The sequence below is a fragment of the Hyaena hyaena genome, unplaced genomic scaffold (genome assembly GCF_003009895.1).
Source record: "Hyaena hyaena isolate Hyena2069 unplaced genomic scaffold, ASM300989v1 scaffold_25, whole genome shotgun sequence".
Taxonomy (NCBI): Eukaryota; Metazoa; Chordata; class Mammalia; order Carnivora; family Hyaenidae; genus Hyaena; species Hyaena hyaena.
The window spans coordinates 814,896-829,356 of NW_024080657.1; the positions used below are offsets into that span (position 1 = coordinate 814,896).

At 50.1% G+C, this 14,461-nt stretch overlaps 1 protein-coding gene across 1 annotated transcript; it reads left to right on the forward strand.

Annotated features, from left to right (window-relative positions):
- Window positions 1-6,659: 6,659 nt before the first annotated feature.
- On the forward strand, window positions 6,660-13,541 carry MYL9 (myosin light chain 9). The gene is made up of 4 exons (XM_039227134.1): window positions 6,660-6,730; window positions 9,895-10,104; window positions 11,814-11,975; window positions 12,852-13,541. The coding sequence occupies exons 2-4, from the start codon at window positions 9,921-9,923 to the stop codon at window positions 13,022-13,024; spliced, it is 519 nt and encodes a 172-aa protein (XP_039083065.1). The 5' UTR covers window positions 6,660-6,730; window positions 9,895-9,920; the 3' UTR covers window positions 13,025-13,541.
- Window positions 13,542-14,461: the final 920 nt, after the last annotated feature.

The window sequence follows — 14,461 nt, forward strand, 5'->3', positions numbered from 1 at the left end:
GACAAATACCATATGTTTGCACGTATAGGAGGATTAGGAGGAACTTGACGGAGGACCAAGGGGGAGAAGAAGGGCGGAAATGGTGGGGGAAAGGGAGAGAGGCAAACCATGAGAGACTCTTGAATGCTGACAAAAACTGAGGACTGATGGATGTGGGGGGGAGGGTGGATGGGCATGAAGGAGGGCACTTTGGGGATGAGCACTGAGTGTTATGTAGAAACTAATTTGACAATAAACTATTTGTAAAAAAAAAAAAAAAAAAAAAAAATTAACATGTCCACTAACTAGTAAAGGGAGTAAGAAGGGTAAGAAAGTCGCCATTCAGCAACCGTCATATCAATAACTGAATCACCAGTGGGTGTTAAGTGTCGTGGGTGAAAGTTTGATGAGGAATAGAATATTCATTCTACCCCACAAATCAATTAATGAACAAAAGGGGAAAATGGTGATTACACTACTCTTTTGATTACAAAAGGGAAAAATGGTGACTTTCTGATGGATAAAGCTAACAGACACTACCTTAGCTAGATGGCCGAAGTTATTGCCAATGAGGGGAAACATTAACATCATACATCTCCTGGTAAGACACACTAAGAAGGGCATAACGTCATTTCTGTGATATTCTTGTCAAAACTCCTAACTTGAAGCTAATCATGAGAGAGCACCAAGTTAACTGGCCTGGACTCTCCAAAAATGTCAATGTCATGCAAAACAAAAACTAAGGAACAGTTCCACATTAAAAGAGATTAAAGACATCTCAATAGATGCATAAAAAGCACTTGACCAAACCCAAAACCCTTTCATGATACACTCAACCAGGAATCGAACTTCTCCAAGTTGATAAAGGGCATCCAAAAAAATCCACAGCTTAACGTCATACTGAATGGCAAAAGACTGAGCTTTTCTCCTAAGATCAGGAACAAGACAAGAACGTCCACTTTTACTACTTCTGTTCAACACTGTACTGGAGGGCAATGTTGTCCCCAACCAGGACAATCAGGCAAAAGGATGAAGGAGTGAATGAATGGCATCCAGATTTGGAAGAAAGAAGTTGCACTATCTCTATTTGCAGATAACATAATGTTTCATATAGAAAATCCTAAAGCACCCATAAAAGAACTACTATAAATGAGTTCAGCAATGTTCCTGGAAATAAGATCAATATCACAAAAACTAATTGTATTTCTACTATGATACAATAAAAAAATAGATATTCAGGATTTGTCCCTGTTTCCTGGCACATAGCTCCTAAAACCCTTAGAATATCTGAGATGATGAAGGGTCTTCTTATGCTAATGAGAAGACTGGTGGTTGGGGACCCCCAGGAAGCTTCAAGATGGGGTATGATTGATGGGGAAGACAGGGCAAGATTAGAGGGCTTGGATTTTCAGCCTCACTTCCCCAATCCCCAGGGAGGGAAGAGGGGATGGAGACTGAGTCAATCATCAACAGCCAATGATTTAGTTGCGCCTATGTAATGAAACCTCCAACAAAAGCCCTAAGCAACAAGGTTCGGAGAGCTTGGGGTTGATTGGGGCACTGGTGCCCGTAGAAGCTTCTCCACCCCCACCTTGCTGTATGCACCTCCTGCTGTTTGGTTGTTCTTGAGCTGTGTCCTTTATAGAAACCCAGTAACAATAACTTTTCTTGAGTTCTGGGAGTTCTAGCAAATTATTTATCCTTGTGGGAGGATGTAGGAACCCCCAGTTTATAGCTAAATCGGACAGAAATGTGAGTAACCTGGGGACCTAATATTTGCCATTGGCATCCGATATAAGGGCAATCTTTTGGGACTGAGATCTTAAACCTATGGAGTCTGACACGAACTCCAGGCAGTCAGGGTTAGAACTGAAATGAATTGTAGAACACCTAGTTGGTATCCAGAGAATTGGAGAATTGGTTGGTATAGAGAAATTACCCACACATTGTCAAAAGTGTTGTCGAGATGCTGGCGAGGATGTGGAGAAATGGGCACCCTCCTACACTGTTGGTGGGAATGTAAACTGGTACAGCCCCTCTGGAAAACAGTGTGGAGGTTCCTCAAAAAAATAACAATAGAACTCCCCTAAGACCCAGCAATAGCACTGCTAGGAATTTATCCAAGGGATATAGAAATGCTGAGGCATAGGAGCACATGTACCCCAATGTTCATAGCAGCACTCTCAACAATAGCCAAACCATGGAAAGAGCCTAAGTGTCCATCAACGGATGAATGGATCAAGAAGATGTGGTTTATCTATACAATGGAATACTACATGGCAATGAGGAAAAAAATGAAATCTGGCCTTGTGTAGCAACATGGATGGACCTTGAGGGTGTTATGCTGAGCGAAATAAGTCAGGCAGAGGACAAATATATGTTTGCACATATAGGAGGATTAGGAGGAACTTAACGGAGGACCATGGGGGAGAAGAAGGGGGGAAATAGTGAGGGAAAGGGGGAGAGGCAAACCATGAGAGACTCTTGAATGCTGACAAAAACTGAGGACTGATGGATGAGGGGGGTGGGCACGGAGATGGGCACTTGTGGGGATGAGCACTGGGTATTATATGGAAACCAACTTGACAATAAACTATTTGTAAAAAAAAAAAAGTGTCAAAAGTGTTGTAAGTAAAAACAGTCCAAGTATAGTGAATACTGTAGAGATAAATTTAAGGAAACAATTCCATCTACAACACCATCAAATAGAATAAAATACTTAGGAATAAATTGAACAGAAAAAGCATAATGCTTGTACAGTGGAAACTACAAAAACATGAAGAGAAATTCTGCAAGATCAAAATTAAGGGAAAGACATTTCATATTCATGGATCTGAAGACTTCATATTAAGGTGTTAATACTCCAGTATGGTAATGGTAATACAAATTCAACAATCTTTACCAACCTCCCCCTACCTTTTCTGCAGAAATCGATAGGCTGGTCTTAAAATTCATATGGAAACGCAAGAGAACCTGAAAAGCCCAAACAATCTTGAAAAGGAAGAACAAAGCTGGATGTCACACTTCCTGATTTCTACAAAACTAAAGAAATCAAGATTGTGTGGTGCTGGCAGAAGGACAGACAAATCTATCAATGAAATAGAACTGAGAGTCCAGAAATAAACACATATGGTTTAAGGAACTGATTTTCAACAAGGGTGCCAAGAGCTTCAATAGGGAAAGAGGAGGCTTAGCAAGTGGTGATGGAACAACGGGACAGCCATGCGCAAATGAACAAAGTTGCATCCTTACCCCACCCCACATACAGAATATACTCCAAGTGGATTAGAGACCTAAACTTAAAGGTGAACACTATAAAACGATGAGAATAAAGCACACAGCTATACATCCTCATGACCTTGGATTCAGCAATGGTTTCTTGGCTAGAATGCTGAAAGCACAAGAAACCAAAGAAAACACAGATAAACTTCTCAAAGTTAATAACATTATGTGTTTTTTGAAAATATCAGGAAAAATGAAAAGATAACCCCCAGAATAGGAAAAAAAAAAATTTGCAAGTCATATATATGGTAAGGGTGTGATAACCAGAATATGAAAAGGACCTTGGCAACCCAACAAAAAAAGCAAACAACCAGATTTATGAGCAAAATACCTGAATAACCATTTCTCCAAAGATATACAAATGTCCAATAAGCACATGGAAAGATGCTCAACACAGTCTGTCATCAGGGAAATGCTAACCAAAACCAAAGTAAGCTACCACTTCACACCCATCAGGATGGCTGGGAGACAAGTATTGGTGAGGTGGTGGGGAAACAAGGGTAATATAAAATGGTGTGGCATTGTTGAAAACAGTCCCTCAAAATGTAAACATACTTATCAACCCAGCAATTCCACTCCCAGAAATAGATCCAAAAAGTGAACACACACACACACACACAAACATGTGCACCAATGTTCACAGCAGCACTATTCATGATGGGCAAAAAGTGCAAATAACCCAAATGCCCATAAAGATGAATGGATAAGCAAAATGTGGTCTCTCTATGCAGTGGAATATTATTCAGCCTTTAAAAGGAAGAAAATTCTGACAGATGCTACAAGATAGATGAAACTTGAAGACATTATACTAAGAGAAATGAGCCAGACACAAAAGGGCAAATACTGCATGATTCCACGTAGGAATCTAGAGCCACCTAGAGTAGTCCAATGCAGAGACAGAAAGTAGAATGGTGGGTGCCCAGTGGCTGAGGGAAGAGAATAGGGAGTCAGCGTTTTATGGGTGCAGAATCTCAGGTGGGGAAGATGAAAGTTCTGGGCAGTGGGGATACTTGCACAAAAGTGTGATTGTACTTAATGCCACTCAACTATACATTTCCAAATGGTTAAATTTATCTATTTATGTATTTATTTTAACACACACACACACACACACACACACACACACACGAAGATTGGATTGGCTCCTGGGCCAGAAAAAAAATTACCATGTAGGAATATTGCTGGGATCATTGACAAAAATTGAATATGGACTGTAAATCAGATAACAGTATTGAATCACTGTTAAAATTTTCCTCATACTGATAAATGTGCTATGGATATGGAAAAGAATTTCCTTTTTAGGAGATATTCACTGAAGTATTTCCGGGTAAAAAAAGGGCATGATGCATGCAAGTTACTCTCAAATGATGCTGGCAGAGGGTGGAGACACACATAGACACACACAGAAGAGAATATAATAAAGCCAAATGTTAACAACTGGAGAGTCTGGGTGACCTCTTTGTATAGTTCTTACACCTTTATTTTAAGTCTGAAATCGTTTCAAAGTTAGTAGTTTTAAAAAATTAAGAGATCTAAAACAAAACTCTGGTCTCTTGCCAAACCCTGTAGCTCCTTCCACAGCCAAGCTGTCTTATTAAGTGGCAGCTCTCTCTCCCCCATAGCCAAGCCAAACTCCTTGGGAGTCATCCTTGACTTTTCTCTTTCACATACATTCCAATACATGTGCAAATCCTACTGGATCAAACTTCAAAAATCTCCCGAACCCCACCCCTTCTCCCCAGCTCCCCAGCTACCATGCTAGTCTGAGCACATCATCTTGCTGAAAAGCTCCTCACTGGCCACCCAGAGGGATTCAGTTAAAACATAAGCCAGATCATGTCACCCTTCTGCTCAGAACTCTGATGTCTCATGGTGGCCTACAAGGAGCCCCAGGCTAGGTCTAGGTCCCCACTGCTTCTCAGACCTCATCTCCCACCACTCACCACCCACTCCCTCCCCACAGTCACACTGCCTCTGGCTGCTCCTAGACCAGGAGCTGGGCAAAATCCCCCTACCTGCCTCCAACACTCACTGGACATGGGTCACTCTGTCACCGCTGCAGGTTGGCCCAAATGTCACTTCCCTGGAGGTACCCCCAATTCACATCTGTTTCTTTCTCTTTCTGGTCCCTCTGCTTTATTCTCCTTCAGGAAGCTCATTTCTCTCTCCAAGCCATGTATGTAGCAGCTACTCATTCACTCAAGAACAAATGTTTCCCTAGTGTGATTACTTAAGTTCATTGCTGTTTCCCCAGCACATTGCCTTGCAGGTAATAAGGTGTCAGTTAATATTTACAGAATAAGGTGTTGGAAGGTTCCCTCCAGAAGGTCTGTGTTGGTTCAAAATGGGGCCAGGAGAGGGGTGCCTGGGTGGCTCAGCCAACTGACCATCCAACTTTAGCTCAGGTCATGATCTCACAGTCTATGGGTTCGTGCCGCACATCAGGCTCTGTGCTGACAGCTGAGCCTGGAGCCTGCTTCAGATTCTGTCTCCCTCCCTCTCTCTCTCTCTCTGCCCCTCCCCCACTCGTGCTCTCTCTTTAAAATAAATAAAACATTTAAAAAAGGTGGGCGGGGGGAGCAGGAGAGAAAGCTGGGCTGGCATCCAGGAGGGTATAGTGTTCCTTCAGGAGTCAGAATAATGGGCAGGACCTGATGCACTATGGGGGAGGGGATGGGTCTATCCTCTCAGACTCCCTCCTCCCACTAAGGCCAACAAGAGCAGGAAAGGGGTACTGCCGCCATGAGGCCTTGAGGATGCACCCATGCTCCTCCAGCCCCTTCCCCTCTCGCTGGCTCCCAGGGTGCTACTTGGCACTTTCTTGCCACTCTTTTCACTGAATCTTCACCACGGCCCTCCCATTTTACAGGAAACTGAGGACAGCTAGAGAGTGATGTCGCTGAGGTGAGCTGTCCCTGGTACAGTCCTACCCAAACCCCAGGTGAAGCACCCACACCAGCGGGGCCTGACTGGTGACCTTTTCATGTATGGGTGGCCGGGCTGTCTGAGACGCCTCTTCTTTCAGACTGGGAAAAAAGCCATACTTGGCTTGGTGGAAGGAAGCCCTCCCACGGGAATGGGCCGGGCAGCGGGGCCTTGGGGGGAAAGATGGGAATAAGATCTGAGAACTGGAGACCCTGGATATTCTGCCTGTCTCACTAGAGAGGAAGGGAGAGCCCAGATAAATCCCCCCTCCCCTGATAATCAGAGGAGAGTGGGCCCACCGGTCCCCTGCATCACCTCCGGGTATCACGTCCCAAGCCTACTCTGGGACGGCGCACCGCCTCCAGCCTGTGGGTCAAAGCCAAATAAGGCCGTGCGGGTGCGCCGCCCCGCCCCACCCCTCCGCGCACGCATTCTTCTGCCTTGTAAGGCTGGCGCCGCCCCGCCCACCGAGCCCGGAGCCTGGCCCGACGGCCCGCGCCCCGCACTGGCTCGGCGCAGGGAGCAAGCACCTTCTTCGCACCAGGTGGGAGTCGCGGCCGCGAGGGGCTAGAGTAGGCAGTGTGAGGCCCCACGGACGGGGACGCTAGGATCTCGGCAAGGACAGCCCTCATGGGGCTGGGGCTGCGAGTTGAGGGTCACACCGGACTCTGGCCCGGGGCTGGGCAGCTGGGAAACTGTTCTAGGCTCTGGGAGCCGGTGGTCTTTCGGTGAGGGAACACTGTCCAGGCCCTGCCCGTTTGCAGTGGAGTTTCAGACGCTAAGCCCAGAGCTCTGGGGTGCCCAGAAGGAGTTGAGGTCACTGTGTTCCCTGCCCCAGGAAACCGACAGGCTCCTTGAGACCTCCTCCAGAGCATCCGTGTCCTGGGGCAGGAGAGAGGGATGAGACTAGGGTAACCCCACCCCATACACACCAACGCTGTGTGCGAGCACTTGAGACTTTCGTGCACTGGGCCCTCTGTCCAGCTGTGCCTGTTGGGTGGGGAGGGTCTGCCAAAGGGCTCTGGGGGATAGACAGGGACCTGGGCCAGGGGACCTCGGTCCCTGCTGCTCCTCCCCAGCCTTCTAACTGCTCTGAGGAAGGGGTCAGATCACTCAGCCAGACAGGAGGTGAATTTACCAGCAAGGCATCTGGCACTGCCAGCCATAGGAACCAAGAGATAAAGGGGGACACAGGCCTTGCCTTTGCTGTAAGTGGGGGATTTCAGGCACCAGAAGGGGGGAGATGGCACCTAGTTGCAGCCAAATACCAGTTATATCTGATCCCTAGTGTCTAGGACCCCCAGGAGCAGGCTCCAGGGCTAAGGGACTAGCCTATCCTGACCCCGTTTCCTCAACCAAGCCTATAAACTGTCTCTAGTCACACAGAACCCTGAGCTGCAGAAGGCCCACCAAGAGCCTCTTAGGCTATGTGTTTCCTTCTGTGTTCAGTCATCAAGGGCACCAAGGGCTGGTCATTACCACCCACTGACCCAAGCCTACCCCAAGCGTCCTGGCTGCCATTGGACTCTACCCCCTTCATGGGCACAACACTTCCCTTCTTGGGCATCAGGTCTTAACTGCACAGCACGGGGGGGGGGGGGGGGGAGGGCACCTCACCCTGATTCCCAAGGTTGCTGGGATGGACAAACCCTAAAGTTCGGCCATATCATGGCCCTTGGATAGAAGAGGATGAAAAAGGGGAAGCCACAGAGACAGAAGGGCCCAGCCAGTATCACAGCAGTGGGTGAGATCTTAGCCACTCCTGCCTCTGACCGTGGCTTCCTCTCTCCTCCTGGCCACATCTGCATAGATCTTTGCAGACGGGAGGGCTGTGGCAACAGTGATGATGACCATCACAGCCCCTCATAAGAGAGGGCTACTTCTTCGCTACCTTCTATGGGTTCTGTAAGTCAAAGTTCCCAGAGAACAGTGGGCTCCAGGAAGGACTGGGCCCCTCAGAGCACTAAAGCCCTGCTGATGCCACCATCCCACTCCCGCCCAGCTAATGGGTGAGAAGGGCTTCTGTCTACCCACCTGAACCATGTGAGAAACACCCAGGGCCAGGTGTGTTGGTCCAGCAGGACACAGCAGCAGTGTGTCATGACTTCAGGTGGCTGTGGCCCTGGGGAAGGGTTGGGGCTGGCCAGGATCCCTGCTCAGCATTTAAGATCTCAAAGACTAAAGTCCAAGAATGACTAGAACAGGGTCATGGGATAGAGGCCAACAGACAGCTTGAAGGGCATTCATAACCAACCACACAATTTGGGGCTAAAAACAGGCAGAGAAGGCTTTCTGGATGCAGGCCCTGTACCACAGGCTCAAGGAAGAGGAGACAGGCAGACAGTGGTCCTAAGTCCTCAGCCCCAGCTGCAGGGCACACTGCACTAGGTCTTCAGGGGCACAGTACCCACAAACCATGACAAGGGTTGAGGGAAAGAACACCATGCTGTGCCTCAGTCTCCCCATCTGTACAGTAGAAGTAGACTGGCTATAGTTGCGATCACAGCATTAATTAAACAAGCATCTATTAGCCTCTTAGTACATCAGGGGAGGGAGGGAGAGAGAGACCTCTAGGTGCTTACTGTCAAAGCAAGGGTCAGGGACCTGCTCCCCAAGGAGGTGTCTCAAGAACTAGGCTTAAAAAGGAAGGGTGTTCAGCAAGAGGGACCAAGGAGGAAAGTCTGAGGCTGTCTGGGGAACATCCAGAGGTCCAGCACGGCTGGGGCATGGATGGCAAAAGGGACACAGTGAGGGTTGCCATGGTCAGTCAGACAAGGGTTGGAGGGGTTCACACAAGACCTTGAATGCCAGGCTCAGGGGCCCAGACCTGTTCCCCAAGGGGAGACAGAAACCTTCGAGCACTTCAAGGTGAAGTGACAGCTGGTGCAGGTCTAGATCTATATGGGATGGGAGAGACTGGCTAGAGGCCAGGAGACCAGGTCTAAACAAGGGTGACAAGAAGCTGGGGCTCTCAGTCTGGAGGAGCCTCATGCCCCTATAAGCACCAAGGAATAAGAACAAGGAGTAGGGCCCAAATCAGGTCTGTCATCCACCCAAGGGGCTGATCAAGTATGGGCAAGCTGGGGGAGGGGACACCTGCCCAGAACACAGGGCTTCTAGAACATCCAGAGCAGGGAGCACAGAGGGATAGGGAGGAGGAAGGAGGAGGAAAGGAGAGGACAGGAATGTAGGGAATGCAGGGCTGCTGATCCAGCTCCTTACTGCTGGGAGCAGGAGGAGCTGGCAGGGAGCCTCACAACCTCCCACATTTCAACCCACCTTGTCATTTGGAGGGAGAGAGATGGAGAGTGTAAATGCTATTAAGGATTAAAAGAGATAAAGCAAGAACAGATTGGCACTGAACCCAATCCTAAATGTCTTACCCAAACAGCCACAGCAAAAATAGCTTACTCTGCCTGGCACCATTCCAGGGGCTTCTCAGGCACTAAATCACTGATTCCTTACTGCTGGGCATTCCTCATGTCCTCATTCCCAAATGAAGAAACTCACTGGGAGAGGTAGAGAAGTTGTTTATCATCACACAGAGCCCACGCCTGTCTGCTTTTGTGATGAGCTGGGTGACAGGAGCCCCAAGCCTGTGGGAGGCCTTGAATGCCAGGCCCAAGCACTGACAGCTGGTCTAGGGTAGGCAGAAAGATTCCCTGGCCCAGGGTCATAAGCTCTTCCCCTGACACCCACTTTCTGCAGGGAAGCCCCACCCACCTGAAGCCAAGATGTCCAGCAAGCGGGCCAAGGCCAAAACCACCAAGAAGCGGCCACAGAGAGCCACATCCAATGTCTTTGCAATGTTTGACCAGTCCCAGATCCAGGAGTTTAAGGAGGCCTTCAATATGATCGACCAGAACCGAGATGGCTTCATTGATAAGGAGGACTTGCATGACATGCTGGCCTCGCTGGGTGAGCAGGGATGGGGGTGGCTGGGGTCTAAGTGAGCCTACCAAGTGTTGCAACTGAAGTAGGTGTGGGGCTGCTCTTCATTATAGACTACTTCCCATGTAGTAACATGTGGAGAGCAGATGCCATTACCTGGTGCCATTCTCCATTTAAGAGACAGGGAAACTGAGGCACAGAGCAATTCGACATTGGATCTGAACCCAGACAGGCTCACTTTAGAGCAGTGCTGCCTCAGGCAGATTTGTGGTTGGGCTGCCTGGTATCACTTCATTTAAAGCAAAGGATCAGCAACTAAAGAAAGTTTCTAACTACACAGACTTTCCATTGCACAGATGGGGAAACTGAGGCCAGAGCACCTCCCCTTCTTCATAAGTCACCCATGCCAGGCTCTTAGAGCCTCCCTGACTCCAGCAACTTCCTTTGAATCAAAATCTTAGAGCTGAAAGGGCTCAGGAACATAGTACAACTCACCGCTGCTCAGATAGGGAAACTACTGCCCAGAGGCCAGGCCTCCAGATACCACCCCCTAGTCTGTGGTCCTGCCCCCAAATCCTTCCCATGTGCTAGCCACAAACACTACTCTCAGCATCAGTTCCTGGCACCTCCTTCATCCAGGTGAGAGTGCCACGGCCTCTGGCAGTGGAGGAGGCAGTCTCTGGCATTGCCCCTCACAGCTGGGCAGCCCTGCTCTGAGCCCATTTCCCTTCCTGTGCAATGGCTACTGTGGCCCTTGTGTACATGCCCGGGGTGTCTAGGGGGGGACTGGGTAACCCTGAGTCGGAGGGCTGACATTGGACACTGCCCCTCTGCCCTGGGCATCTACCCAGAAAAACCTGCATTCCTGTTTGTAGCTCATGTTGGTGGGGCCCAGGTCAGTCTTGGCCTTCTGGTTAAGAACATCATCCTCCAGTTTAAAAATAAGAGAAGCAAATAAAAGAAGAAGCTGTGCACGTGTCTTAAATCTCAAAGCAATCCTACTGGGTAGATGTGATTATCAGTACCACTTTATAAATGAGGAAACAAAGGTTCAGAGAGGTTAAATAATTTGCCCAATGTCACCCAGCAACTATGTAGTAGAGCTGGGATTTGAACCCAGCAGTTGATTTGAGTCCATGGGGCCATGCCAATTGTTCTGTGTGATTCTACAACCACTGGTGCTGCTTCACAGTTCTTGTAAGACACAGGGGAAAACAAGGCACAGAACTGGGATTCAGACTCCAGTCTTTGTGACACCACAGCTCACTGGTTTAACCATTTTCGACATTGTACCTAGAATCTGGCGACAAGCTGACTGGGTTCCAATGCTGGCTCCACTCCTTACTTGCTGTGTGACCTTGGATAAGTCACCTCGCCTCTGTGCTTCAGGTCCCACACCTGTGAGGTTGGGGTGAGCATGCTTACCTCACAGCATGGTGAAAGTTAAAGTAGTCAGGCACATGGGGCAGAAGACACCATGGGCAGTCAGCAAATGGTGGCTCCTACACTTAAGAGGTCACGGATATCAAGACCAGAAGTGGAAGCTGGTCAAGGGCAACCTGGAGAGCGTGGGGGAGGGAGCAGTCACAAAGTGGGTTGCCCCAGCAAGATACTCTACAATTTACAAAACGTATGATCTCCTGCGTATGGGACTCTCACAGGCCACAAAGGGAGGGGACAGGGAGGTAGGTGGGGACAGGGCAGTGACAGCAGGCATGAATGTCCCCCTGCCATAGGGAAGAACCCCACAGATGAGTACCTGGAGGGCATGATGAGCGAGGCCCCGGGGCCCATCAACTTCACCATGTTTCTCACCATGTTTGGGGAGAAGCTGAATGGCACAGACCCCGAGGACGTGATCCGAAACGCCTTCGCCTGCTTCGACGAGGAGGCCTCAGGTCAGCCGCCTGGACAGGGCCGGGACTGAGCACTTCACCCAGGGTGCCCCCAGGGAGGCAAGTGGGGCTGGGCTGTAAGTGGGGCTGTGCTGTGCTGAGACTTGTACCCAAAGGTCAGAACGGAAATCCCCATCTGCCGCTTTACACGGCCAGACTATAAAAACCACGCCCTGTCCTTGTTCCCTCCCCCAGATGCTAGACCACAACAGCCCACATCCACCAAGACATCCTACTTCTTGACTTCACCTGTTGGCCCAGCCACTCCCCCTGCTTTAGACCTTCCAGAAACCAAATTATTCTAGGCCCTTCTGGCCAAAGAGGTACAGAAACCAGCCCCCGTCCTCAAATCTTCCAAAGGGCTTGTGTCCCACAGCTAGTTTTTCCCAGACACAGGCCAGGAGGATGCTGGCAGCAGTGACTTCAGTAATTTCTCAGGGGCCACAGGCCCAAGTACATTCACATTTTCCAGACTACCTTCATAATCCCCTACCAGGGTGGTGGCATAGCTTCATCTCCAATTTCCAGGTCAAACAGGCACCGAGAGGTTAAAGACCTTGCTCATGGTCACACAGCCAGAAAGAAGGGGAGGAGCATGCAAACTTAGGCAGTGGAACTCTAGGGCTCATGCTCTTAAAGTGAGACATACCCAGCCCCCACACTCACAGCCCCAGGTACCCCACCAAAACACTGCAGAACCCCTCCCTCTGGGGCTCTGGGGAGCTTCAACTGGCTGGAGGCCAGGGCTGTGTCTTTTCCTGGTCCCTCCCGCACTGCAAGGGCTGCAAGGATGGGGCAGGGAGGTGGTGGGCTCAGGGTAGGGGTGTCGGGCATGTCCCAGCAGAGTCCTTGTCTCATGGACCCTGGCCCTGCCCCCAGGTTTTATCCATGAGGACCACCTACGGGAGCTGCTCACCACCATGGGCGACCGCTTCACAGACGAGGAAGTGGATGAGATGTACCGAGAGGCCCCCATAGATAAGAAAGGCAACTTCAACTATGTGGAGTTCACCCGCATCCTCAAGCATGGTGCCAAGGACAAGGACGACTAGGCCGCCCCAGGCCCCTATCCCACTCACCTGCTCCCCACCCTCACTGTACACCAGCTCCATGCCCGTGACCCCACAGGACCCTCTCAGGGGACCCTCCCTCTGAGGGGCTAGGGGTCCAGCTCGCAGTGGAAAAACAGGCTGAGAGCACGCAGTGCCCGGTAAAGGGCACACAGCCAATGTGAGGCAGGTGTTGCACCATGACCCTCCGAAAGAGGACCGTCTTCTAGAGAGCTGGGCCTCATGGGCTTTTCCCCACAGGACAGGCCCCGTGTCCTGTCTGGGATACAACTTCCCGTGCACCCCCATGTAGGGCATGTAGCTCTTTCCCAGACACTGCCAGAAACACAAACCTCACCAAGGTCCATCCTCTGAGGACAGGATGCCAGACCCCTCCTTTGTGCCCTGCCCAGCCACCAGAACACAGCCCACCCCACCGGGAGTGTGATCCAGAAGAAGCATGTAAGCTGGATATTTGATCCAGGGGAGGCAGAATCTCTAATAGAAGCCTGAGCACTGCTTTGGGTCTGTGTGTCTGCTGCTGTGCTGCTGGGGTAACATAAAGAAGTTCCTAATCCCTAAACACCCTCCTGCCCTCTCCCGTCCCCAGTGGCTGCCCAGACCCCTACCTTCCCCTGGCCAGGGGAAAACTCAGCTGAGACCAGATTAGAGTGGGGAGCAGACAGAGGTGCTGAGGGAAACAGTCCTTCTGGGAGGGAGAGGGTCAAGTGGGGAGGACCCACAGGAATCACCACAGCATAATCTCGGGGGATTCTGCGGCACCGGGAGATCAGGGGTCAAGGTCGCCCAGTCTTCAGGACTACAGTCTGGATGGCCAGGGACATCTCAATGTTCCTGGAAAGCCAGATGGTCCTGGAAGAACAGGGAGGCTTTGGGAACAGTGAGAAGAGTACATTCCAGTAGGTCCGAGGTGAAGGTGGGAATGAACAGGCTTAAGGGATTCCCTGAGGTCAGCTCTAGGCAGCCACCAGGTATGCTCTGGGTTGTGCCCTCTGTACCCGAAGGGTCAGTTCAGCCACAAGACCGGCTTTTTATATCCCACATGCACACAAGGTAAATGATGGGGACACTGACAACAGCGCCTAGTGCTTAAGGAACAGAAATACTGGTTGAATGAACAGATAGCCAAGAGGGGCAAGGACTGTCTGAGGTCACCCAATGGATCTGGAGCATAGGGAGGGCTGGACCCCAGCCTCTAGATCCTCCATAGGGCGCACACCTGGGCTAGACACATCCCACCTGACCCCAGCAAAGGTCGGGGAACAGCTGCTGGCCTGGCTTGACCTGACACCTCCCTAAAGATCACCCACAGCCAGCCAGCCACAGTACACAGCAAAGGTCCGAGATCAGAGCCAAGGGAGTGCTTAGCACTAAGAGGACTGTGTGCTGGCCGAGGAGGGTCTAACTTCCCACAAGCCT